Source organism: Cyprinus carpio, chromosome B18 (assembly GCF_018340385.1).
Source record: "Cyprinus carpio isolate SPL01 chromosome B18, ASM1834038v1, whole genome shotgun sequence".
In the NCBI taxonomy this organism is placed as follows: domain Eukaryota; kingdom Metazoa; phylum Chordata; class Actinopteri; order Cypriniformes; family Cyprinidae; genus Cyprinus; species Cyprinus carpio.
In genome coordinates this window covers 25,964,274-25,991,990 of record NC_056614.1, presented here as the reverse complement: position 1 = coordinate 25,991,990, position 27,717 = coordinate 25,964,274, and the positions used below count along the sequence as shown (strand labels likewise).

Here is a 27,717-nt window from a genome sequence, read left to right as displayed (position 1 = left end):
AATTTTTAAAAAAATATTAAATTATTAGTAAATGTTAAAATTTACATTGTATTTACATGTAATTGTGTTATAAGGAAATATTTTAGAATTATTTTTGTTACATTTTATTATATTATCTAAAGTAATTCCTTGTTATTCATAATTTAAAAAAAAAAACAGTTCATGTAGTAATTGTAGTAATTAATTAAAGCACTGTGCACTAACATGAACAATTGTATTATTAATGTTGTAACAAATATTCCATATTAGTTCATAGATTAATGTAAACAAATGAGACCTTACTGTAAATGTTACTGTTACTATTTCTGTATGATCACTGAATAAAATACAAAAAGAAAATGTATGTAACACTGATTATTGTGAGTCCCTTGACGGTTTTGGTTTTATTTTGGCAACGTGGTGCCCTGTAAAGTGGGCGGAGTTTAAAGGGTCACCCAACACTCGATCACATGACCTGCCGAGCACCAATGAGCGCATAATGAGACGGAGGAGGAACAAGAACCTGGTTTGAAAACACTCAACAATCACGCTTTAACACATTATTGCTCTGATCTGTCACTCAACCGCAGCTCAAGACCGCCAACATCGACTGGTCAGCAGTGTGGGCGTGGCAAACATTGCTTTTATTTCATTTATTAAATATGTTAAAGGATTTTTCATGACTTAAATGACTTAAAGCAGCACAAACAGCCAACATCATGGGTTTGATTCCCAGGGAATAAATGAACTGGTAAAAAAAAATTAATAAAACAAAAAATTTCAATGCAATGGATAAAAGTGTCTGGCAGATGCATACAAGTTTAAATTAAGCAGGAAATGTTGAATCAAAGGAGTAGTTCAACCAAAACCGAACATTTGCTGAACATTTACTCACCCTCAGAGCACTCGAGATTAGGATGAGTTTGTTTCTTCATCAGATTTGGAGAAATTGCATCACTTGCTCACTGCAAGTGAATGGGTGCCGTCAGAAACGGCTGATAAAAACATCACAATAATCCACAGCACTCCAGTTCACATCCATAATAACACTTCCTCCAGTGAAAAAGTCCATCCATTATTTGTTTAGAGCTGTTTAAACGGTGCTTGATCTGTGCAGATTTCTCTCCTGATTCACACCAGAACACTTTTTCACTGGAGGAAGTGTTATTATTGATTATAGACTCATATTTGAGTACAAAATGTCTTAATGCTGGATTTGTTTCAGCTTTTGTCTTCTCCAGATGTTAACTGAAGGACTGGAGTGTTGTGGATTACTTGTGATGTTTTTATCAGCTGTTTGGACTCTCAATCTGACGGCACCCATTCACTTGCAGTGAGCAAGTGATGCAATTTCTCCAAATCTGATGAAGAAACAAACTAATCCTGATTTTGGATGACCTGAGGGTGAGGAAATGTTCAGCAAATGTTCACTTTTGGATGAACTGTTCCTTTAAAGATTTTAGTGTGTAAAAGAATGTGGCTTGCACTCGTTAGAAAAGTATTTTCCCTTGTCTTCTCCATTTTTGAAAACTAAAAGGACTGGAATAATTTCTCAGTTACAAGTAGAAAATCAACTACATCGTCTGCTGCATTAAAAACCATTGCCTGGAAAAAACAAAAAAACGACAACAAGAGAAAATTCATGGCGAAGAGCACGTAATATATCAGTTTTTGTCAAAATATACAGAAATATCCGCACACAGACAGATCGTGGGCTCGTCCGTGTCCACGCGCCGCTGGTGAGAGTCCAGAAGATCTGCGTGCGATTCCTGATCAAAGCGAGCAGCAGAGAGTCTGTTCAGTGTCCATTAAAGAAGAACGGCTCCAAACGAGAGACAGAGTTCACTGATGACTGTAGCGGCACTACGGCCGATGAAACCTGCCCAGAACACAAGACCGCTTCAGAATGACAATACAGCATTCACGGGCTACTATATGCAGGATGGCCATCCCACAATGCAAGGTGCTTGAACATTTAATTCAATCCGACAGAACTCAGAGCTGCACTTTTAACAGAATTACACCAAGAGTGAAGCCATATTTACATTTAGTAATAAGTAGTAATGTAGTGTTTCCAAACAGACTGAGACCATGTATATAAATGTGTCTTTTGTGATGTGATTTTAAATGTTTATAAAATATTAAATACTTTATTTACATAACATTTCATATATATATATATATATATATATATATATATATATATATATATATATATATATATATATATATATATATATATATGTTTAGGTAATTTTTTTTTTGTTGAAAGCATGCATGTTCATCAAGGATGCATTTATTTGATTAAAAAAAAAAACTGTAAAAATTGTGAAATATTTTTACTATTTAAAACAGCTGTTTTCTATGTGAATCTCTGTTAAAGTGTAATTTATTAGAAATCTTTTCAGCTAAAAATAAAACAACATAACTAAAATATAAATCTTCACATGATCTTCAGAAATCACTCTAATATGATGATTTGCTGCTCGAGAAACATTTCTGATTATTATCAATGTTGAAAACAGTTGTGCTGCACAATATTTTTGTGGAAACTGTGAAACATTTTATTTTTCAGGATTCTTTGATGAATAAAAAGTGGAAAAGAACAGCATTTATTTGAAAGAGCAAAGGCATTTATAATATTGCAAATGCATCCTTGCTGAATAAATGTATTAAAGAATAAACAGTATATAGAAATCAATAAAAATAAATATAAAAACATGAATATAAAATTAATATAAAAATATTACTGCATTAATAATAATATTGTAATGTTAAAAATTAAACAAGTTTATGTTTTTTTATATATAATATATATATATATATATATATATATTTATATATATATATATATATATATATATATATATGATTATAGTTAGAAAATACATGAAAATACAAGGTGTTCTTTTGAAAGTTAACACATATACATACAGAAATTAAAATAATAGTAGCTTATTTCTATATATTTGTATTTAATTAAAATGTGCATATTTGCAAAAAATACAAAATAAAATAAAAAATTGGCTGGAAATGGACAAAAATGGTGTTAAAAAAAAGAAAAAAAAAAGTATAAAAATAAAATCAAGTTACTCAATTTCTCAAAGTGAATAATGCCTGTATTATCAGTATTAGGAATCGGCTAATAATACTGAATTGATTATTTGCACATTAATGATAAAGCCTTGTTCTAACAGAAGACGTGTGTGATGTGTGTTTGTGTGTTTGTGTTCACCTGGTTAGATGTCGACTGGACTCGTGCACCTCCATCTCTGAGCTTTTGAACTCGTTGAGTTCTTTGCGTATGGCAGCCTGAGAGAGACACAAATCACACCGAACTCAAAAGCCATGAAAATCAGCCGTGCAGCACTCAGAAATACATCATCTGATGTTTTAACTCCGCAAAAATCAGATTTCCTACTGTACCCTGCTCTTGTTTTCTAGTAAGAAAATTAGAAGCATTTTATTTAAGCAAACATGTTTTCACGAAATCTCTCCTGAATGGATTTGTCTAGGGCTGAAAGTTTTACAAAAAAAAAAAAAAAAAAACTTTTTACCAGATAATTTTTTTTATTTCTTGTGCTTATTTGCAAAATATGTTTAAAAAAAAAAAAAAAATCACATTGTGGTAATATAACAACAATTATTCTTATGATTTTTATTATTAAACAAAACTATTCCACAAGATAAGAAATATATCACTACATAAATAATAATATTATACTGTAAAATAAAAAATGAGCATTAAAAAATTAGAATATGAATAAAATATGTATAAAATTTTAAGTGTAAAATTGTGTATATATAAGTTGTGAATAAAAAAAGATTACTGAAGTATGTTTTACAAGAAAATACTTTTTCAGTTGTTGTTTTTAATTTCAGTTTTAGTTTAATTCAATGTGTGGACATTTCTTTCTAATTATGTGTGAAATTTATTAATTTATGATCAATTTCTTTCCTGTATATATATATATATATATATAAAAAAAAATTTCTTGTATTTTCGATCAAATAAATGAAGCCTTGATGACCAGAAGACACTCTGTGAAAACATGAAAAATCAGTCTGATCCCAAACATTTGACCGGTTGTGTGTGTGTGTGTGTGTATATATATATATATATATAGATATATATATATATATATATATATATACACATGTTTTCACAGAGTGTCTTCTGGTCATCAAGGCTTCATTTATTTGATCGAAAATACAAGAAAAAAAATTTTATATTGTGAAATATTATTATGATGTAAAATAACATTTTTCTATTTTAATATTCATTAAAATTTAATTTATTCCAGTGATGCAAAGCTAGATTTTCAGCATCATCACATAATAAATCAGCATATTAGAATGATTTCTGAAGATCATGTGACATTTTATACTGGAGTAATGGTTGATGGAAATTCAGCTTTGCATCACAGAAATAAATTATATTTTAAAGGATATTAAAATAAAAACCATTGTTTTATATCGTAATAACATTTTGCAAGATTACTGTTTTTTTTCTGTATTTTTGATCAAATAAATGCAGCCTTGATGAGCAGAAGAGACTTCTTTTAAAAAAAAAAAAAAAAAAAAAAAAAAAAAAAAAAAAAAAAAAAAAAACTTTTGACTTTTGAAGTGTTTCTTCATGTGACATTCTACTACTAACAATATAACGTTTATGCCTTATTTTTTTTTTAAAGTGAAAGCATCAAGCTCTTATTGGATCAGAGAAGCTCAGGGTGATGGAGATGAACCTTATCAGCAGCAGTGAGTCTGGTCCAGGGTTTGTCCGCGCGCCGGTCGTAGTCCTGAGCTTCTGCCACCTCCACGTAATCACTGAAGCGGATGAGAATCTTGGCCTCTCTGAGCTCCTCCACGGTGGGCCTCTGACTCAGCTGAACACACACACAGAGAAACACACTCCTGAAGACGTTGCGTAACTCCAATCGAATGTGTGCCGTGACCCAGAAGAGCTGGTTGCTATAGGAACAGTTTGGGGCAGATCTCTGGCTCTCACCTTCCTGGAGAGCCGCTTCTTGAGCTCGCGCTTCTCCTCCAGCTCCTCCTGCTCGTTCCGCGCTGAGCGAGAGAGAATCAGACACTCAAACATCATGCTTTCCTCAAGACACTCATACTGCGGTGTGTGAGACGTACGTTTGAGGATGTTCCTCTGCTCCAGCTCTTCTGCTGACGGCCTCTGGCTCAGACGACTGGAGACAGACGCGAAAGCATTAAAACACCCTCATCTGAGAATAAAGCCACTCTGTGTGCATATTCTGTTTCTGCAACACTATTCCACACCTGTTATATTTTTTATTATTGCAATTTATTTTTGCAATGAAGTGGAAACATTTTCAAGACGTCTGATAAATATTTTTTAATGCATTTTTTCTTTTAAAGATATACAAGAAATCAAAGGAATGAAGGCAAATTTAAAAAAAATATTAGAAATTGCCATATATTAAAGATATTAAAATGTAAAACTGAATTAATAATTAACATTTAAAACAGTTATTAATGCCACTACGCATAAAATCTCTCTTTTTTATGTTTTCCAACCAATATAAATGAATGCATTGATTATGGAATCTAACAATTGATTATAAAAAACGTCTAATGCATTCATATCTGAACATTTCTGTTTCACTGAAACATTTTTAATAAAGAATCAGAATCAAATCACTGTGCAAACACTGTAGACTTTGTCATCAATATACATTAATACATTGAATGCAACAATTTACATAAAATCACTTTATAAACTATTTAATTTGAACTAAGTATTTGCATCAATTTCATAATTCCATAACTATGGCTTTCTTTCGGTATTTCAGTGAATTTGTTCCGTCTGGTACAGTATTTTCTCTGCTTGTGACACTATTCTGCGTTGCCAGATATTGAAAAACAAACAAAACAATCTAAAAATAAATAAACTGCAATGAGTCCAAATCTTGAGTTATGGAAATAATATTAAGATATCGCTGTCCCTAACTTGCAATCTCCCACTTCATTTACTTCCTAAATTAAATGAAAAAAAAAAAAACATAGATGCTTATAATACGTGTATCTGGCAACACGACTGAGGCTGAGCTTGCGTCCTCAATCACAACTCGCTCAAGAGATGAGGACATGTAACCTTTTCACGATGATAATATTTATTTATTTATTCATTTATTTAATTATTTTTTTAAACCCACATAGCTTGCTGAAATACTTCTGCCTCAGCCATGCTGATCAGGACCTGACCCTGTGACCCTGATCGCGCCTGACCTGCCTGTGTGCGTGTGTGCTTGTATGTGTGTGCGTGTGTGTGCATGTGTGCGCACGTGCGTGCGTGAATGTGAGTGTGTGTGCACGCGTGTGCACGCGTGCATGTGTGTGTGCGAGTGTGTGAGTGAGTGTGTGTGCACGTGTGTGTGTGTGTGTGTGTGTGTCTCCTCACCGGGTGAGTTTGGTGCCGATCTGCTGTCTGGACTCCAGCCGCTCCTGGTCACTCATCATGGGTAAGATGTTTTTATCCTCCAGTTCTCTCTTTGACGGACGATTGCTCAGTTTGATCGCCAGCGAATCTTTCCGTAGGATCCTTAAAGCGAGTGTACCTGCGCGCACACACACACACACACACACACACACACACACACACAGTATGAGTTCACGTTAACACACACTCTCACACACAAACACACATCACATGCTGTATTTCCCACCAGATATCTTACTTGTAAACAGCGCATCGTCATCATCCTCCTCATCCTCGTCTTCTTCCTCGTGCATGCTGAAGGTGTGTGTGATGAGTGTGTGTGTGTTGAGTGTGTGTGTGTTGGCGGGAGTTTGGTGCATTGAATCTCTGTTCTCCTTCTCCTCTTCCGTCTCCATCAGGACAGATGGCACCGCCTGCAGTACAGAGCTACACACACACACACACACACCGAGTTATTTTAGTATTACTTATAGTATAATCTATTATACGATTAAATACGATTAAAGATTTATACATTTTCTAAATTAGCTTTTATTTTTTTTGTTTTCAGTTTCATTTAAATTTTAATTTTAGCTAAAATTTTAATAATTTATTGTGTTTTTGTAATTTTTTTAATAGTACTATTTAGATTTCAGTTATTTCCTTTTCAATTTTAGTTTTTATTTTATCTGTTTTTGTGTTTGTATGTGTGTGTGTGAGTGATCTTTATTTTTGATTTCACATTTCACATCTAATCTAATTTCATTTCATTTCTTATATTATATTATATTTTATTTTTTTTTTGTGCATTTGTGCATGTGTGCATGTGTGTATATGAGTGTGTGTGTGTGTGTGTGCACATGTGCGAGTGTGTGTGTGTGTTTGAATGTGTGTGTGTGAGTGTGTGTGTGTGTGCACATGTGTGAGTGTGTGTGTGCGTGTGCACATGTGTGTGTGTGCGTGTGCTCACCTCTCGAGTCTCTGCATGGTGAGCGCGAGGGTTTTATTGAGCTCCTCTATGATGCGGCTGGGTGGGTGCAGTGACAGCGTGGCGTACTGCTGCGGGTGCAGGTGTGTGAGCGCGTGTGTGTGCGGGTGTGCGTGCGAGCCCTGGGACGGCAGGCATTTGAGGGGAAATGAGGGCGTCGGCTCACATATCATCACTTTCTTTGGAGGGAGGGGCGGCGACAGTCGAGCCAGCGTCTCTGAAGAACAGAAGAGACAGAGTTTAGTTCTGCGCGGTGGTTTTGGTGAGCGTCGGAGGAGCGGCGCAGGCGTCACCTGTCAGATGGTTGGGTATTCTGCTGTATGGCTTCGGCGGTAAGGCAGGAGGCTGTTTCAGTGACGACGGCCTCATGTGAGCGATGTCAGCACTGTCGCTAGGCAACGGCATGGGCTTCACAGAGGGCGGGGCTTGAGATGGCTTTGGGACGAGATCTGAGAGACACGCCACAGTTTCACCAGAAGACTGGACCTCTGAGAACGACACTGGAGCACACAATAGAGAACAGCACATCATTTCAGATTTCCAACCATACAAATTATCATACATGATATTATTTTAGTAAATTAAATATTTATAAATATACTTGTGTATATTTTAGGGATGTGACGATTAACCCGGGAGCCGGTTGAAAATCGATTAAGAAACATGGCGATTCAAATCGGTTGAGATGTTAAACAAATCATGATTCAGTTAGGGTTAGGAGTTTATATGAATGTATGTCTGAGGGGAACTTACTGTCTTTAGAAAAGTTTAGATGGGATTTTTTCTTTTCATCTTGCACCCGCATAACTCATATTAAAACACATAAAACCAACAAAACTCAATATTCCAGCTGAATATTCCAGACGCTTTAAGCTCCACCTGCTGCGGTGTTCATAAGTGCTTTGTTTACAGCGTTAACCAAGGAAACGCTTTAAGCTCCACCTGATGCGGTGTTCATAAGTGCTTTGTTTACAGCGGTAACCAAGGAAAACGCTTTAAGCTCCACCTGCTGCAGTGTTCATAAGTGCTTTGTTTACAGCGGTAACCAAGGAAACGCTTTTTAGCTCCGCCTGCTGCAGTGTTCATAAGTGCTTTGTTTACAGCGGTAACAAGGAAACGCTTTAAGCTCCACCTGCTGCGGTGTTTCATAAGTGCTTGTTTGTTTACAGCAGTAACCAAGGAAACGCTTTAAGCTCCACCTGCTGGCAGGAGAGTGAATCTGCGTCTCGTTCAGCTCGTCTGCTGTTTCTGTTTCATGCAGATATTTTTTATGTATATTTTCACAAAACTGAAGTCAAATGATTCTGTTTTTGCTCCAAATTTTGAAATCATACAATCTAATTTAGATTATCATCTTCCAAGTATTCACAATCATTCATCATCATCATTATTAAAATGAATAAAATGCATCTAATTCAAAAAATTTAAAAAGCAAAGAGCACAGACCAAAGCCTTATTGTGTTTATATGAAGAGATTTCTTTTATTTGTGTTATTTATTTGATTTGGGGCTTGTTTTAAAATTTTAATTTAGTTTTGTTATTTACATTTACTCATTTAGCATCCAAAGTGACTTACAAATGAGGACAATAGAAGCAATCAAAACCAACAAAACAGCAAGAACATGCAAGTGCTATGCTAGTGTATTATTATAGTGTTATATTTCAGTTTCACAAAGAAACGTGCAGCATGTTATCCAAGCAATAATAAAAGGACACATTTAATTTATAATTTGTCTTTAATCTCATTTTGTTAAAAACAAATTGCAATGATTTATTGTGATTCATTGGAACACTACAGCTGTTAGTCTGTATTAAATGACTGTTTGACTCACTTGTCTGTGCAGCGTCTCTCTACTATGCCGAAGAGGGTTGTAGTTACTTCAGAAACAGAGAGAATATGCTGTAACTTTTCCGTTTGTAAGCTGATGAATCACAGGACAGCGTTGACAATTTTCTGCCTTCCTGACTGTTTCTATGTGTGTGTGATCTGTGCGTTATGCGTGAGCTTGTGTGTTGTAGCAGGAAGCACATTAGAGCAGAGCGGAGATTAACTACCTGCACAGTAAACTGTTTAAAACATGAATTCAGCCAATCAGCATTGAGTATCCACATGCTACAAACAAACATGGCTGAGATATCACCTCCCGCACTCGATAGAACCTTCACCTTCTTTAAGATTTGAGTGATCCACATATCCGTCATCGATGTGTAACACGTGAATTCTTGATCAAATGCTGTACTATTATGGGCTGTTGGTATTAATTGTGCTCGTGATGGAGCGACTGAAAACCACGACTTTCAAAAAATCCACTGCTCACATACTCATACATACACAGACAAATTTTGGCAACTATTTTTAAAATAAGAATGATTTCTGAAGATCATGTGACACTGAAGACTGGAGTAATGATGCTGAAAATACAGCTGCACATCACAGAAATAAATTACAGTTTAACAGAGATTCACATAGAAAACATTTTAAACTGTAATACTATTTCACAATTTTACAGTTTTTACTGTATTTTTAGTGTGCGTGTATATATATATATATTTTTTTTATATATATATATATATATATACTACTGGTCAAAATTGTATAATTGTTTTGAAAGAAGTCTCTTCTGCTCAAAAAGGCTGCATTTATTGGATCAATAATGCTGAAAAAAAGTGAAATATTATTAAAATGTAAAATATCTGTTTTCTATGTGAATATATTTAAAACTGTAATTTATTTCTGTGATGCGCAGCTGTATTTTCCGCATCATTACTCCAGTCTTCAGTGTCACATGATCTTCAGAAATCATTCTAATATGATGATTTACTGCTCAAGAAACATTTCTTATTATTATCAATGTTGAAAACAGTTGTGCTGCACAATATTTTTGTGGAAACCACTTTTCAGGATTCACAGATGAAAATAAAAAACAAAAGAACATAATTTAAATAAAAAAAAAATCTAACATAACAAAAAAAATAACTTTAACTTCACATCAAATCAATTCAACCCATAATAAAAAAAAATATAAATTTCTTTCCCAAATACAAAGATACTGACTCAAAACACACACACATATTAATATATAAAATAATTAATAATATATAAAATAATAATATAAAAAATGTCTTAATATATATAATATATATATATATATATATATATTTTATAATAAACTCATGAAAGAGTTAGTTGTCTGTGAGACACTTCAGCTCTCATAACTCACAATCCTCTAAGTTCATCTAGAACACTTACTAAAAAAAACTGAACCGCAAAACGACTCCTAATGATCACCACCAGAACCTCATTAACATACACCAGCCCTCATTTGCATATCTACACGTATTTAGCTTTCAGTTGGTTCCATCGGTGTGAAATCTCTTAAAGGTACAGTAACAGAATTAGCCTTCTGTAAAGGGTGAAAAATGATCATTAGAGACTATGGCTGTTTTTTGGTGAGGGTATGAGTCCAGCTGTGTAGAGATGTGGACAGTAACGCACCTGTCGCCGTGACGCTGGCGTCTGCAGACTCTGATACCGGACTGATGACCGCCTGTCTGTCCAGATCACTCACACACACCCGGCCGCCGTCAACGCTGACCTCCTCTACTGACACACAGATCAAGACCTTTCCCATAAATCACATTCAGTTCCTGTCCGCTCGAACGGATGAAGCCCAGCATCTCGCTTCTTACCTTTCTCATACACTTCCTTCAGCACGCCTCTCTTGATGAGCTCTTCCCTGCTCTGACGCGTCGACATCTTCCTCTCCAGCACTGCCAATCATCAACCACACGCTTAGAAACGAAACCAGCGCGTCTGCGTCTCCAGGTGGTGCTCTGGTGTGTGTGTGTGTCCTACCTGCGGACGTCTGTTTGAACTTGTCGCTCTTCTTCTTTCTCCATTTCCACGGTTTGAAGAGTCGTCCCAGACTGGCCAGTTTGCTGCGTCTGCGTATCGGCGGCGTGTGCGTCCCGGGAACCAGCGAATCAGAGCGCATCGCCGCCAGACGCTCGGCACCCTCTGCTGAACACACAACACACACGCGGTACGTTTGCATTGCAACCCGGTAGAGCTGAGCTGACATGAAACAAAATATCCAAAAATGTAGTTAACTTTTAGAAATGGAAGAGTTTATTGACCCTTTAGACATCTAAAACAAAGCGTTACATGTGTGTTTTATGTTTTGATCCATGCTTTTATGACTCAAAGATAAAACAGCTCAATTTTATTCAGAGGCTCAAACTGAGAAAAACATGCAGTTTGGTGCAGATGCTTATTTTTCAGTGAAGAAATTCTGATGCTTGTGATGCAAATCAATGAGATCTTTTATAACAGTACAGCAGATACTGACATAAAACGATCTAAATATCAGCGTTCGCTCTATATCTCCAGTAATGTGTCTCAGTGAGATGAGATGTAAATGATTCAAACATATAATGCAGTGATTGAGAGATGAAGAAATAAAGGCTCCTCAGAAGATGTGAGATGTTCTGGAGGCTTGTGAAGATCATTCCCTCCGCTGAGGAACAGTGAAAGTAAAGCTTCTGGAAACAAACCGCTCCTCAAAAAGATCCTGAGGATCAGATTTGAGACTCTAAAACATGATTGATGGAGAATCAAGTAAAGCTGAGCTGCTTCAGTCCAGTAAGAGTTCATCTGGAGATATTACTGCAGTTATTCTGACCTTTACTTGATCAAAATCACTCAAGATCTGACACGAGATTGAAGCTGGACGCTTGTACAGTTACACTAAAAGAGTTGATAAAAAACTCTTCAGATCAATCAGAGACAGAACACATAGTAATATGCATTGCTAAGAATTCATTTGAACAACTTTAAAGATGATTTTCTCAATATTTAGATTTTTTTTTTTTGCTCCCTCAGATTCCAGATTTTCAAATAGTTGTATCTCAGACAAATATTGTGCTATCATAACAAACCATACATCAATGGAGAGATTATTTATTCAGCATTCAGATGATGTATAAATCTCAATTTTGAGAAATTGTCCCTTATGATTGGTTTTGTGATCACATATGGCTTTAATATAGTCTTTTATTGTGCTTTTTGAGAGTAAAACTCATCATCCACTTTCACTGCATGAAAACAGACCTGAAACGCTCGCCAAAATAACAATGAAAAAGAAAAAACACGAGGGCAAGTGAACGATCACAACTCCCCCCCGGTTTGAATTATTCCTTTAACAAACTAGTAATTCAAACAGAAAATCTGAACTTGTGAAACTTCCAGTAGGAAATAAAAAGTCAAGGTGAAACCGAATGCTGATAATGAGCTGAAAGAATTTAAATAGTTTTGAAAGTGCAGAAACTAAGTATCATAAATCTCTCTCAGCGGACACCAAATACCTTTAGGATCAAGTGACTGGAAAAACAAATGCAACTAATTCAATTATCTTCAGTAGAAATAACCTCTCTCTCCATTTAAGTTTTCAGACCTTTTTTTATTACTTTTTCCATTTGGTAACTCAATAAAACTGGGCAAAGGCATCAATTAACATTCATTCTCTTAGATTAAGGAAATTCAGAAGGGGGAAGACGAGTGTCACACATATAAAGTGTAAGTTTCTAATCCCATCGTCTCACCCCAGAAGAATAATCTTCAGATATATTTGACATCAGCAGAGCTTTCTGCTCACATCTGCGCTATAATAATCCACTATTCATTTCACACAGTGACTAATATAGTCCCTTACTGACTGTTAAGTGTAGAAAAAACATCCCCTATGAGTCCAAGTGCTGTATTGTATCTCAATCAGCAATAACAACACTTACAACAATCACTTCATCAATTAATTATTTTTACTTAAAAAAAAAAGAAAGAAAGAAAATTAAAGGAATAATTCACCCAAAAGTTTCAATTTGCTGAAATGTGCTCACCCTCAGAGAATCCGAGATCAGGATGAGTTTGTTTCTTCATCAGATTTGGAGAAATTGCATCACTTGCTCAATGCAAGTGACAGAGCTGGGTAGTAACGGATTACATGTAATCTGGATTACGTAATCAGATTCCAAATCTCAAGTACTTGTAATTAGAGTAAACTACTTTTTAAAAATACTCATAATCAGACTACAGATTCCTTTTTATGGATTACATGATTACATATTATTTACACAATGCTAATAAGTTGTTCACAATTAATTGATTCTCCTAAGTTTCCTTTTTTTAACGTTTATATTTTTTCCTAATAAACCTGCCGTTTATATACATTCGTGATTCTTCGAGTTTTTCCGGCGGAGAGGGGGAGGGGTGTCAGAATCGCGCTCAGAAGAAATCAGCAACAAGATAATGGAATAGTGGGTAAAGCAGTCTTTAATCACTGGATGTACAGACATCATTTCATTTTTAAAGAAAGTCACGGGAAAATGTCACTGTTCAGTAAGATCTGCCTACCACGGATTAATTTGCTGTCCATGGAAATCTTTGACCTAACAAAGTTATTGCTGGGAATTTCATGTTCTTTAATATATTTTGTATATATAATTTGTAATATAATTTGTAATGTTGATTTTTCTTCATTGTTACTACCTTATGCACTTCAAGGCCCCGTCCACACGGAGACGCGTTTCGCTGTATATGCATACATTTTGTATCCATGGCCGTGGGAAGTAGGGGTGCTGCATGTGCTGCAGCACCCCCGTTGGAAAATGCAGACATTACAGCACTCTCTGACAGATGCAAAAAAAAATAAATACATAAACGTATTAAAACATTTTTTAAATCCTCCTGTTTGTTATTAACCTAAGAAGTTTATGCACGAGGAGGTTTTGAGCACAACTAAAATAATTATTGACCCTTTCGCACGTACGTACGATCCCACCGGTGTGATCAGTCCAGGCTGGTCCCCGTGCATGACTTGATCAACTGCTAAATTCAAATGTGCTTTCACGTGTTGGCTGGCGCTGAGCCAGAGAGAGGCGCGTTCAGAGCATAGGTTCAGAGCTGTCATATATCACAACTTTTCAGTGTTTTCAACCACATAATGTTTATTTTAGGTTTCAGGACATATAAGTACTAAAAAAACAATACATTTAGAGTTTGTAAAATACACACTGATGTCAAAGGAAGAGGCAATAATAATCCTTTCCATTATAATTAGACACGTTGTTTTATAAATATCAGATACACATGTGTAAGTAACTTTAAAGTTTACTCTATTCTTCTCTCAGTTCACCAGCCACTTACTTTTATATATTTCGGGAGAAGTGGATGAATTCACGTGTTGTAAATACAAACGATCCGATTCTCTGAACTGCGTCTGCGGCACAAACTAAGATGCCGTCGCGCATACAGCTCAACTAACGCGATCGTTATACAGGTGTTTTAAAAAACACTTCCACTTGCATATATTTGACAATCGGAATATCAGATATTTCATGCCATATCTAACAAAAATTTGTGAATATTTTGAATAAAAAGGAAAAATGACATAAAAGCAGATCATCATTCATTCAGCTCTGTTGTTGTTGTGGTGTGTCACGTGACAAGCAATGACGCGTCACCATGGAAACCATAAAGTGACACATTCTAAATAACGGTCGCCTTAAAAAACTCGCCCTGGGAGGTCAGCCAGAAGGCGAAGACGTCCGCTGTGCGCGACAACCTTTTGGAGCTGTTTAACTCTCTTGGCTATTTGTACGTGTCTGCTATGTGCAACGGAGTCTGGTTACAAGATTGGTATAATGTGTTTAATTCTTATTATTAAGAGGTGTCCACCTGACACGCAAAAAAATGCACCTCCCACTACAGCACCCCCAACTTAAAACCTCTTCCCACGGCCCTGTTTGTATCGTATAGTTGTTTCGTCCACACAGATCCGGTGTTTTGGGAGAGTGAAACCGATATTTTTTAAACTGGGTCCCAGAGTGGATAAATTCGAAAATGCCGCCTTTGCGTTTTCATGTGGACCACAAATCCGTATATTTTCTGAAACGATGACGTCATCAGCCCACGTCTCACCCCCCTAGTCAAACACTGCTACGTCACGTAACAGCAACAAAAAACATTAACAAACACTGAACGATTGTCTTTTTTTTAACTAACATTAACACAAATTAATAAATGTATTGTTCCATGTTCGTTTGTATACCAAGCGCAAGGTTTATGCGCATAGTCCATGTCTTCTCCTTTCTTAGTGTGTCTCTGTGGCAGAATTACAGCGCCACATGCTGGTCTGGCATGTGTACTAAATCATTTTGTGTCTTTTCCTCATTGTTACTATGCACTTAAAATGTTTTGAGATGGATAGAAATGTCATTTCTGTGTGAATTTAATCTTTTTCAGAATTCATGTTTACAATGTAGCTATTGTTTGATGTTTTCCATGGATACAGTCATATACACTTCTAGTGTTTTTTTTTTTTGTTGTTGTTTTTTTTTTTTTTTTATATTTGACCTAGCAGGGATATTGCTGTTAATTTAATGTTTTTCAATATTGTTTTTTGTAATGTCGCTGTTTTCTAAATTTACTTAATTCTAAGTAAATATGCTTTAAAATCACAAGATGTGATTTTGTTTTATTCAGTGTTACTAGCAAGCACTAACAGCAAGGTACATTAGTGTTAGTATTTTTTTTTAAGTATTAACTTTCCATACATTGCACTTGAAAAAGAAGCTATTGTGGCTCTTGTTGGTGAATTAAATATATTTTTTGGAATTTATATATATTTTTTATCTGTCAAAATAGCACAAGATTAGGCTAATTCATTATATGTGATATCAAATAAGGGTTAGCACAAATGTAATCTAAATGTAATCCAAAAAGTAATCAGATTACGTTACCAAAAATGTGTAATCTAAGAGATTATATTACTGACTACAAATTGTGTCATGTAATCTGTAATCAGTAACTGATTACAATCCATAAGTAATCTACCCAGCTCTGGCAAGTGAATGGGTGCCGTCAGAATGAGAGTCCAAACAGCTGATAAAAACATCACAATAATAATCCACAGCACTCCAGTCCATCAGTTAACATCTGGAGAAGACAAAAACTGAAACAAATCCAGCATTAAGATGCTTTTAATTTCTAAAATATGAGTCCATAATCCATAAAAGTGTTCTGGTGTGAATCAGGAGAGAAATCTGCACAGATCAAGCACCGTTTAAACAGCTCTAAACTAATATGTGGGTGTATTTTGATGTGAGAGACAACAGGAGATGCACTTTTTCACCGGAGGAAGTGTTATTATTTATTATAGACTCAATGTATTTGAGTTAAAAACATCTTAATGCTGGATTTGTTTCATCTTTTGTCTTCTCCAGATGTTAACTGATGGACTGGAGTGCTGTGGATTACTTGTGGATTATTATTGTGATGTTCTTATCAGCTGTTTGGACTCTCATTCTGACGGCATCCATTCACTTGCAGTGAGCAACTGATGCAATTTCTCCAAATCTGATGAAGAAACAAACTCATCCTAATCTTGGATGCTCTGAAGGTGAGGAAATGTTCAGCAAATGTTCATTTTTAGGTGAACTATTTCTGTAAATCAACGCACAAAGCCGTTCAGAAACATACATTAGTTAAGCGAAAAAAACAACGCTAAATTTAATGACTGTAACTGTAAACCGCACAACAGCTGCTCTGAAATCACTGGAAACCTCCGCTGGGAAAACTGGAAGCTTTCTGGATCCATTCGCCACCCGGATGTCAGCGGCCCTGGGGTAAAAATAGGCTTGTGCATTAAAACAGGTCAGCAGGTAAAGCTTTTCTGCTGAAGGAGGCTGAGCGTTCACTTCGGCTCTACATCTGACCGATGAATGTAGGTCATCAGGTAACACAAACAACCAGGATGCACAACGCATGAATATATGACAACAAACCAATAAAATATGAATTTCCCAAAAATTCAATCCCTGCGTATTAACTTATCCACATATTAGATCACACTTGACATTACAGGGTTCATGACATCATATAATAAAGCATATGAAATCAACAATACACTGAGCAAAAATTCTACAAATCACAGCAAATAAATATTGCAATAAACAAATTAAACAAAAACTGTTTGTACTTAGCTTATAATTCAATTGTGTGTATATAAATAATATTTAATTATAAATTAAAATACAATATCTAATATATTTATATATAACTTTTCTTAGTTAAATTGTTTAATTATAATTTTTGTTTCGCATTATTTTTATATATAGAATTAATATTAATTTAATATGATGCAACACATCCTGTTGTTCATTGTAAATTACTCTGATTCATATTTTCCGTTTACAAAAAAAAACATTATTTTATTGTAAAAGTGCATGCATTGCCTTAATGAATATCATAAATAATAACGTTTTACTTCCGAAACCCACACAGTATTTTAAAGTAAACTTATTTTTTACTGTATATGGTCAGGTGATTTAATAGGAATTGACTTTAACATTTTTTACATTTTACACTGAACATTACAGTATCTACAGTTAACGCATTAGTGCAATAAATGAAAATTAAAAAAACTTAAATATTAATTACGAACATAAAAGTACATGAATGGCTAACTAATCTCTTGCTAGTAATGGAAATATTGCAAGCTAAAAAAAAACAATACGTTGCATAATACATTTTATTTTAAATTATACTTTATATAATGTTATATTTTTAAAAATAAGCAATATATATATATATGTATTTTTTTATTTATTTTTATTATTATTATTATTATTATTTTTACCAGTAACATGTACACTGTAATGTCAAATAGGCCAAAATAAAAAAATAAAAAAAAAACACTATTTTTATTCTCCAGCGCGGTTCGGTCGGGCCCGTTCTCACTCACCGTCCCGGATGTCATTCCCGCGGCTGCAGTTACTGCAGATGTGCTTGATATGACCGGAGATCACAAACGGGGTGTTGTTGTTACCGGGGGCGGTGGGCTGCCGCAGTCTGACCAGGTTAAATGCTCTCCGTTTGCGCGGTTTCTCTGCGGACGACGACGATGATAACGATGAAGAAGATGACGCGTCCTCCCGTAACCGGGATGTGATCCAGGTCCCGTGCGCTCCGGTGAATGCGGGACCCGCCATGGGCTCAGCGGCGGCGGAGCCGTGTCTATCTGTCACACCCCGGGATGGTGCGGATATCGAACGGAAGAGCGCGTGCATGAGCCTCACCGATCATCCCGAGCCGCGCAAACCGGGTTTACATCACCGACCACCGACGCCACGCGCAAAACGTTTGGCCCACCTGAGTATAACCGTGTGTGTATATATACACAAATACACGCTGATGTGATCCACTTCGGTGTTTTCTTTAATATACCGCGTCTCTAAACCCACCGTTACCGGTCTTCCGTGCGCATATTCAAGTGCCTGGCGCAGATTTGTTTATTATAAGCGGACGGATGCGCCTTTCGGTAGCATTTCTTCAAATTCATCAACGTGACGCAATGTCTTAAAAATACGCGGACCGGAATCAACCGTTAACGGGAGCAAATTCGTCGATCCTACAACAGCGGGAGCTCGTCTTATGAATATTAATAACCGAACGTGACGTTCGTCTCGCACGCCTATCCGATTGGAAGCTGTTGTTAATATGGAAGGCTTGGCTCATAAATATTAATGAGGCAGCTTGACCCGGCCCACTTCATTGGAAGGCGCTGTAATACGCTCATAAATATTAACACGGCCAGTAGGCATTTAAACAGCCGTTAACGTCTATGGCTCTATTTTACTGTATAGTTGTATTATTGCTTTAAAACAATTTTAAATTAAACTACATCTTTTTTAATGACAGTTTGTGTGTTACCAAGCAGCGTGAGCGGCAAGCCTTCACCATAGTATTATTTTCGCTGGCCACACAGTCCAGATCGGTCCGGATCCACACCGGATCTACCGAGAAACCCCGCCTACGTCACCGTGTTTCGAACGGTGTCGCACCGCTAGAGGCTGCGGTTACTGAAACCCGTAGGCTACCAAAATAAAAATATAATAACGTTAACCATTTTCCCAAAGACTGAATGTGTCCAATCCTTTTGAGAAATACTGCCTTAATATCTGCAGGGCATAGAAAATTATGTAATTTAACATCTACATGACCTTATATATCTTTATAAATTCCTACCATATAGATATTTAATATACACGTTATGTTATCTTTTGACAGATTTAACTTTTTAGTCGCCACGGATTCTCCCCTTTAAAAAGTACTGTGTTAAAAAATATAGTTTACTGTTGCATTAAAAAAACAAAACACAAAAACAAAAAACCCCCACAAAACACACACACACACACACACTTTTTTAAATGTTTCCGAATATACCAAAAAAAAATACAAAATATTATATTTTGAAACATATTTTAGTAAATATATTTGTGCCTATTTTTGTATATTTTTTAATATATTCTAATAATTAAAATACATATTTTAATGCATTTAAAAGAATATGTTTCAATCCAAGGAAATATATTGATGCAACACATCTGAAGACAAAAATGTGTTGTTTATACGTATATATATATATATATATAGTGATATATAGATATATTATATATATATATATATAGATATATATATATATATATAACACATTTGAAAAAAAAAATTCTTACTTTACAATGTTCTAAAAAATTACAATATTTAAGAGGCCTATGTAAAAAAAAATGTTATTAAATCAAAATCTTTCCTGTTTTCTTGCCCCCAAATTGATTTTGAAATAGATTTTGGTTTGTCAAAGAAACTAAATATATTTCCAATTTCAAAAATGTATTTCATTCAGCTTCACTGTTTACAACATATATTTAGCATTTATTTAAAATAGATTTTGGCCAGAATATATATTTTTGCCATATAGGAATACTGTGGTACTTGATTAATCCTAATAAAATAATAAGAATGCCTTAAACATTGACTAATAAAGGTTAAATATTGGTGGTTAAGTGCGCAGCGGTTTGATCACTTCTGTTTTAAGATCTTCTGATTTTGCGGTTGCTTCACTAAACTGGCCCCAGAACAGCCTGAGGAACATGTGCAGATGAAATATTATCCAGGATAAGCCAAACCATGACTCACATGCTGGAATGAATATTCTTTCTCATGCCTTTTATCCTAAAATCTCCAGCAGATGGCAATCTCTGGCGCTAATTGTGTTTATGAGAAAATGAACCCCCACATGATTAATTGTGGCATGCGTGACTTTAATCATATGTTTGTGTGTTTGCATGTGTGCCTTTCTCTCGCATCTGTGTTTTCTTTGTGTGCACAATGCTGTATGCATTGAGAGCGTGTGTGTGTGTGTGTGTGTGTGTGTGTGTGTGTGTGTGGGAGAGAGAATCAGGTGAATCTCACAAAATTCAGGTCACATGCAACCCCAAAATAATAATAAAAAAAATGACAAATGTAGCAAAAATATAAGTTTTTTTTTTGGATCCATTAGGATTTTTTTGAATTTGCATTCATTATAACTTTACACTCAAATTATCATTTCTGATATAAAAAAGAAGTTAAATAGAAAAAAAAGTTTTTTTCTATAATACTACAAAAAATAAATAATAATAATAATTTAATTTACATTGGTCAAAATGGATTAAGGATATTAATACCCATGATATATCTTCTCTTTCCTTTCTAAATTAATCTACTGAAATTAGGTCTAAAATATAATATAATATAATATAATATAATATAATATAATATAATATAATATAATATATATTTTCTTTACTGTCTATATAATATAAAAAATATTTTGGGGTGAAATGTGACGTATGTTGTTTATTGTGTATATTTTCTTTACTGTCTTTTTTATTTTTGTTTACTTTATATATTTATCTTTATTTCCCTCTTGCATTTTGTCTTGGTTTTGTAAAATGTTATTTGGAAAAATGTATGGAAAAGCAATGATGAATGTGAAATTATCTGATGTACTATATGTGACTTTACCAAACAAAGAATAACAATAAAAAATAAGAAGAAAAGAATGAACGAATAATGTTAAATGGTGTCAAATAAAACTGTATTTCATTTTGTATATATATATATATATAAAGATAACTTTCCTTTATACAAAATCATCATACCTTTTTGGGTTAAAATGTGACCTGGATACATACGAATAATGATTTACCCACTTACCTAATATATGTTCCTGGGAAAAACAGTTATTTTTGCTTCATTCACTAAATTGACTACAAATGCACACTAATTTCATTAAATGACAGCATTTAAAGCACAAAGCGAATGATGGTCATGAAGATCTGAACAGCCGTGAGGCAGAACCAGTGTTTTGTAACTCATCCTTCTGCTTGACGCATAGACAAACAGTTTAATCCATGATGTTATGCAACTGTATCCCCGTAACACACACACACACACACACACACACACACACACACACACACACACACACACCACACACACACCACACACACACAACACAGCATTAGCGTAATACATTGACATTCTAGCACATGCTTTCAGTTTGATTGGCGCATTCTGAGCAGATATACACACACACGGGATGTGGGGACGATGGCTGCAGAGCGGTGTGTGTGTGTGTGTGTGTGTGTGGGTGTGTGTATGAGTATCAGATGAGTGTGTGTTGTGTCTGGACAGTCTCACAGCATATTGATCTATCAGCTCATTCAAACCACAAGCACAACACAGAGCAAAATATAACTAGTAAACACTTCAGCAGGGTTCTTATTTTAACTGAAACTAAAAACATTGAAAAAAGCTGAAATAAATTCAATTATTAGATGAAAAACTTCAACTTAAGAAACTAAAAATTACTAAAACTGACATAAAAAAATAAAGCTAAATAGAATAGATTTTTATATTTTCAGTTTAATTTTAATGTAAGTTTTACATTTTGTTGAGCTTTCACAAAACATATTTATATTTAGCTTTATTTTATTTTAAGTTTCTTAATTTAAGTTATTCATCTAATATTTTTTATTTTATTTTAGCTTTATTTCAATTAATGAAAATAATGTTTAATAGTTTTAGTTTAACGATAACAACACTGGTCAATAAATCATAAAAATAACAAAAAAATAAACAACAAAATTACTTAAACCTAAACTAAAATTAAAAACTAAAATTAAAACTAAATTTACATTGGAAATATTATAATAAACTGAAAATATAAAAATAGAAGCTAATTCAAAATAAATACTATAATGGTATTGGAAATAATACTTAACTAAAACTAAAACTATTTATTGAGCAGTGCTGTTATAACTAAAACTATTAAAAATAGTTTTCATTCAATTGAATATAATAAATGATGATAAACTCAAACATAAAATAAGTAGAAACTGAAATGCTAAAATTACTAAAACTTAAATAAAAATGAATTAAAGGCTAAATCAGAAATATACATATTAAAAACTAAGGACACAACAAAATTATTTAAACTTAAATTCAAATTAACTAAAAAACAAATATATAATTTAAAATATTAATAAAATACTATAATAGTATAGAAATAATACTACTTTACTGGATAGTGATCATGAGCGACTGAACACGATCATGAGATTTTCAAACATAAAGTTTGTAAAATGTAAAAATAAACATCATATCCACAACTCAGATTATCTATCAAATAAAGTTTGAAAAATGTAAAATTTGAGAAATTATATAGAAATTTTATCATCATGATTAAATTATATATTGGGTAATAATTTTGTCATTATTGCATATATGTTGGGGTGTGATTTTTCTATGTTAACAGTCACAACAATTTTATTTACATTACACTATTTACACATTTATGAGCACGTAACCCATCCCCTAAACCTAAGCATTTGTTGATATATAACACAGGATATACTGTAGCAGGCAGATACATCTAGTCAAAATTTATTCAAAAAGTAATATTCATATTCCAAGTCTTCCGAGGCAAACCGATCACCGTCTCCATTTGCTGTGACCATACTTTTATTTGACTCTTACGTGTTTTATATTGTTTAGAAGTGTGTAGGTTTAGGGTAGGGGTGGGGTTAGGGGCTCCAAAATATCTATGAAAATATACATTTATATAAAATGATTTCTATTTTGACAAATGCATGCAAACCTTTAAAGAGATACTCCACCCCAAAATGAAAATTTTGTCATTAATCACTTACCCCCATGTCGTTTCAAACCTTTAAAAGCTCCATTTGTCTTCAGAACACAATTTAAGATATTTTGGATGAAAACCGGGAGGCTTGTGACTGTCCCATAGACTGCCAAATAAATAACAGTGTCAAGGTCCATAAAAGGTATGAAAGTCGTCATTAGAATACCCCATCTGCCATCAGACGTGCAATCAGGGTTATACGAAGCGACGGAAACACTTTTTGTAAGTGAAGAAAACAAAAATAATGACTTTATTCAATAATTCCTTTGTCAACAGTCTCCTCTGTGTCTCTCCATATCACCGTATGCTGTATATGCTCTTCTGTATCATCCGCACCACAAGGACGCGCTGTTTCTACGTGTATTTAATTGTGTCAGTCTATGAGACAGTCACAAGCCTCCCGGTTTTCATCCAAAATATCTTAAATTGTGTTCCGAAGACGAACTAAGCTTTAACGGTTTGGAACGACATGGGGGTAAGTGATTAATGACAAAATTTTCATTTTGGGGAGGAGTATCCCTTTAAATGCATCTTGATCAACACATAAGGCAAACAACAAAGCAATGAGCGTCAAAAAGCGATGCCAAGGGTCAATGTGAGACGAGTTGGGAGTGAGAACGTGTTGGAAAACACTAATGAGATGAAACAGAAACAACACTTTACACTTGCAGCGCTGGAAAGAAAACCAGCCTGTGGCTCACAGTGCCATCCATCACTGCTTCACTATCATGTCATCACACTCACACTGGAGTAATCAGTTTTGTCACAACAACACGCTAGAATAAACATGCACTTACTAAAAGTTCATGTACTAAAATGACTAAAACGGTGCAGATTTCAGACCAGATTATGGACTCTATGTATTTGAGTTTAAAACATCTTGCTGATGGATGTGTTTCATCTTTTGTCTTCTCCAGATGTTAACTGATGGACTGGAGTGCTGTGGATTATTGTGATGTTTTTATCAGCTGTATGGACTCTCATTCTGACGGCACCCATTCACTAGCAGTGAGCAACTGATGCAATGCTACATTTCTCCAAATCTGATAAAGAAACAAACTCACCTACATCTTGGATGCTCTGAGGGTGAGGACATTTTCAACAAATGTTCATTTTTGGCAGAACTATTCCTATTAGGAATAAAGCAACTGCAGGATTTGAGATCTGTGATGGAGATGTTCAGCTGCTGAGTTCTGCTCAGTTCCTCACACAATATAATGCACGAGTCCTACAGATGAGTTACAGAGCTTAAATAGAGGATTAATCACCACCTGCTTTCACTGCATGGAAAATAAAGCTCATCCATTCTGCCTAAACATCTCCTTTAGTGTATTAATCCAGTCATACAGGCTTGGACTGAGATGAGAGTGACAGAACTGAAGATCTGAAACATAATACCGCTAATATAAAGATCATGTTTGCTCATGTTAATCACTACACCATGGTAATATCATGGTATCCTCTGTAGTATTTGAGTAAATATTGTAGTATATAGACATAGCAATCATTTTTGGACATATACCATGGTAATATCGGGATTCCTTGAAGTAGCTTGGAGTAAATATGGTAAATAATATGGTATATGTCATTGCACCATGGTATTTTTGAAGTAGCTATGTAAATATAATGGCATATGTACATTTGTTACCATATTAAAACACCACAGTATTCTTTAAGTACTATGACACTTGGTCATGTCTAATCATTTAGTGCCATAGTATTCCTTTTTATCATACTTTACCATGGTATTCTTCAAAGTGCTTAGGAGTAACATGTAAATAGTACCATATGGATAAAGCAATCATCCAGTACCATGGTAATACCATGTTTTAGGACATATACATTCCTTGAAGTGCCTTGGTGTAAATGTACAAGTGTAAATAAGCAGTATGCAAATATAATGGCACATGTGTATTTGGCAACTTATCAGAGTGAATATACCATGGTATTCTTGAAGTACTGTGGTATTTGGTCATGTCTCATCACTCAGTACCAGAGTATTATTGTTTTTGGACACGGTATAATGATCCAGTGCCATGGTAATACTGTCTTTTTAGACATGTACCATGGTAATATTGGAATTTTTGAAGTAGTACTTTGGAGTATGGTATGCACAATTATTAAAAGCTATATTGTAATAATTTAGTACCATATCAAAATGTGTATATACCATGGTATTCTTTAAGTGCTGTCATGTCTATATGTTAGTCGCTCAGTATTAATATTTAGGACAATAATATGGAAAAGCACGTGTAACTGAAACCAGTACCAATATAATATCACTCTACACTTGCACTTCCAGTACCACACCCACCCCAAAACTAAAATCATTCAGTACCATGGTATATATGAGAGTAGCATGGTATTTATAGTACAGTACAGCAGTGCACACCCACACTCACCTGTCTGTAGTGTGTAGGACAGCCTGGTTTCGGTCAGGTACGGTGTGTCGCTCTTGGATCGGGCTCTTCTGATGGGCCGCCGGTCCACATCCTCCTGCTCGGGCGCCGCCGCCATCGCCATCAGAGCCGCGGGACCCCCGGTGCAGCCCCGTTAACGGCGAAGGACAGTCACGGTAGAGACGCGGAAGAGCGCGAGCGGGTGTGGGGAGGGATGGAGACTCCTCCTTACTCCGTTAACCGATCAACCTACTCGACACGCGAATACCGAAGCGCGCAGACCGTCAATCGCATCCCGCCCTGATGCAGCACACGGACGAACGGAAACATCCAGAGCGCGTGGAACCCTAATACCGTTACGAACCGGGATGACGTGTCCGGCACGGAGAATCTGCACCGATGCGGCGGAGAGCGAAACTTCACCAATCGCCCCACCAGCCGTATCACGACAACAACGGAACATATAATAAATCAGGAGCTCTTCACCTGTCTCCGATTCCGAGCTGACTCATACTGAACCAATGGTTTTCCATTGCAAACTACAATAGAAATACAGATGAGGGCTACGCAGACGGTGAGGGCATGACGGCTGACGGATGTCCGCATGGTTTTCCAGTTGCAACTACCAATCGCCAATGTAAAAACCTAAAATAAACGAAACACCCCGCCGGACGATGGGGACCCGGGGAGCCAAACTTCAGTGCATGCTAACCTACAAATGCACCACCTAACAAGAGGGGCTGCTGCCTTTTGCATGTTGTTCCTAATTTGCATGGTTCCGCAGTCATTGTCCCGTGTGCTTTATACAAATAGTTTTAAGTCATTTGGAAAAATGATTAAATGTATGTAAATCCACTTTTGAAAATACATTTGTTAAAAAATATAAATATGTTTTTAAGAGTTAAAATGCAAAAAATCGCCGATTTGTTTTGAGCGACAAATCTAACCAAGTCTGACTCGACCCCTGGTTGTTGTGGTTGGGTGCGGGCGCCCCGCCCGCCGACCCCCGTGCATCTCGAGCGCTTGTTCCTTTCGCTCCCCCTTGGTCTCCGGACGTGGTGTTGTTCCCGTCCCCGTGTCGGTGGTCCTCTGCTCCCCCCCTGCGGGGACACAAGTGGGCGACGTACACAATCCTCCTCATTTTGTTTCGATACTATACCCGATACTTCCACCAGGCGTTGGCCCCCAGCGGACGCGCACCCGCCATCCCAGAAGTGCACCGCGGGTAGCAGACGCACACTTTCGACCAACGATTTACAAACGTGAATTAAATTCTTAAGATGTGATAAATGGGTAATGATCAACCATTTAACAGTTTGTTATCCATGAAATCAGGACATTAACATTCACGCCACCGCTGAACTGCGTCGTTTATTAGAGCCATATTTTACAAAGTGAGCGCATGAGCTGAGAGCACTGCAACAGTAACTGTACGTGGAAACCGATGGAAAATGTCTTTTTACAACTGGACTGTTGTCAGCTGATAGTTGTTCTCATAAAACCATGGGTTTCAGTTTCATATAGGGACTGAACAGGTGCCACCTGTAAAATGCAACCTTTTAATTCTGACAGTGTATGATTTATAATAAACAGTAGTTACAAAATAAAACATGATCAATTTAAATAATTGTAATTGCACAAAATATAGGCAACAATTTAAATTTGTTTATTGTGAAATAACTCAAACATATGTTTTTCTGTCCTCTGATAAGAAAAAAAACGTACATAATTAATTCCATAAAAGCATTTAACAGACTTATATTCCGAAATATACTCAGACTTTTCACCTTTATTACTTATAATTGACAAATACTAATG

The 27,717-nt window shown here is 35.5% G+C and overlaps 1 protein-coding gene across 5 annotated transcripts; it reads right to left on the bottom strand.

Moving 5' to 3' along the window:
- Positions 1-1,322: 1,322 nt before the first annotated feature.
- On the bottom strand, positions 1,323-26,308 carry LOC109050075 (phosphatase and actin regulator 1). Of its 5 annotated transcripts, none has more exons than XM_042744594.1 (13): positions 18,218-18,898; positions 11,275-11,439; positions 11,109-11,189; positions 10,915-11,022; positions 7,712-7,918; positions 7,401-7,635; positions 6,690-6,877; positions 6,413-6,569; positions 5,125-5,180; positions 4,988-5,049; positions 4,725-4,865; positions 3,215-3,291; positions 1,323-1,858 (listed from the first exon to the last, which is right to left on the bottom strand). In XM_042744594.1, exons 1-13 carry the CDS (start codon positions 18,540-18,542, stop codon positions 1,843-1,845), a joined length of 1,818 nt encoding a protein of 605 aa, XP_042600528.1. In that variant the 5' UTR covers positions 18,543-18,898; the 3' UTR covers positions 1,323-1,842. The 5 variants fall into 5 exon arrangements, with proteins under 5 accessions (XP_042600528.1, XP_042600529.1, XP_042600530.1 ...); XM_042744595.1 differs by having other exon boundaries at positions 10,915-11,019; XM_042744596.1 differs by having other exon boundaries at positions 11,275-11,436; positions 18,218-18,897.
- Positions 26,309-27,717: the final 1,409 nt, after the last annotated feature.

Excerpts from the sequence above, each read along its gene's own strand:
- LOC109050075 (XM_042744594.1), bottom strand. The coding sequence starts at position 18,542 with ATGCACGCGCTCTTCCGTTCGATATCCGCACCATCCCGGGGTGTGACA. Across the intron at positions 5,050-5,124 it reads GCAGAGGAACATCCTCAAAC|CGCGGAACGAGCAGGAGGAG; the intron begins GTACGTCTCACA and ends TCTCTCGCTCAG. Across the intron at positions 4,866-4,987 it reads AGAAGCGGCTCTCCAGGAAG|CTGAGTCAGAGGCCCACCGT; the intron begins GTGAGAGCCAGA and ends GTGTGTGTTCAG.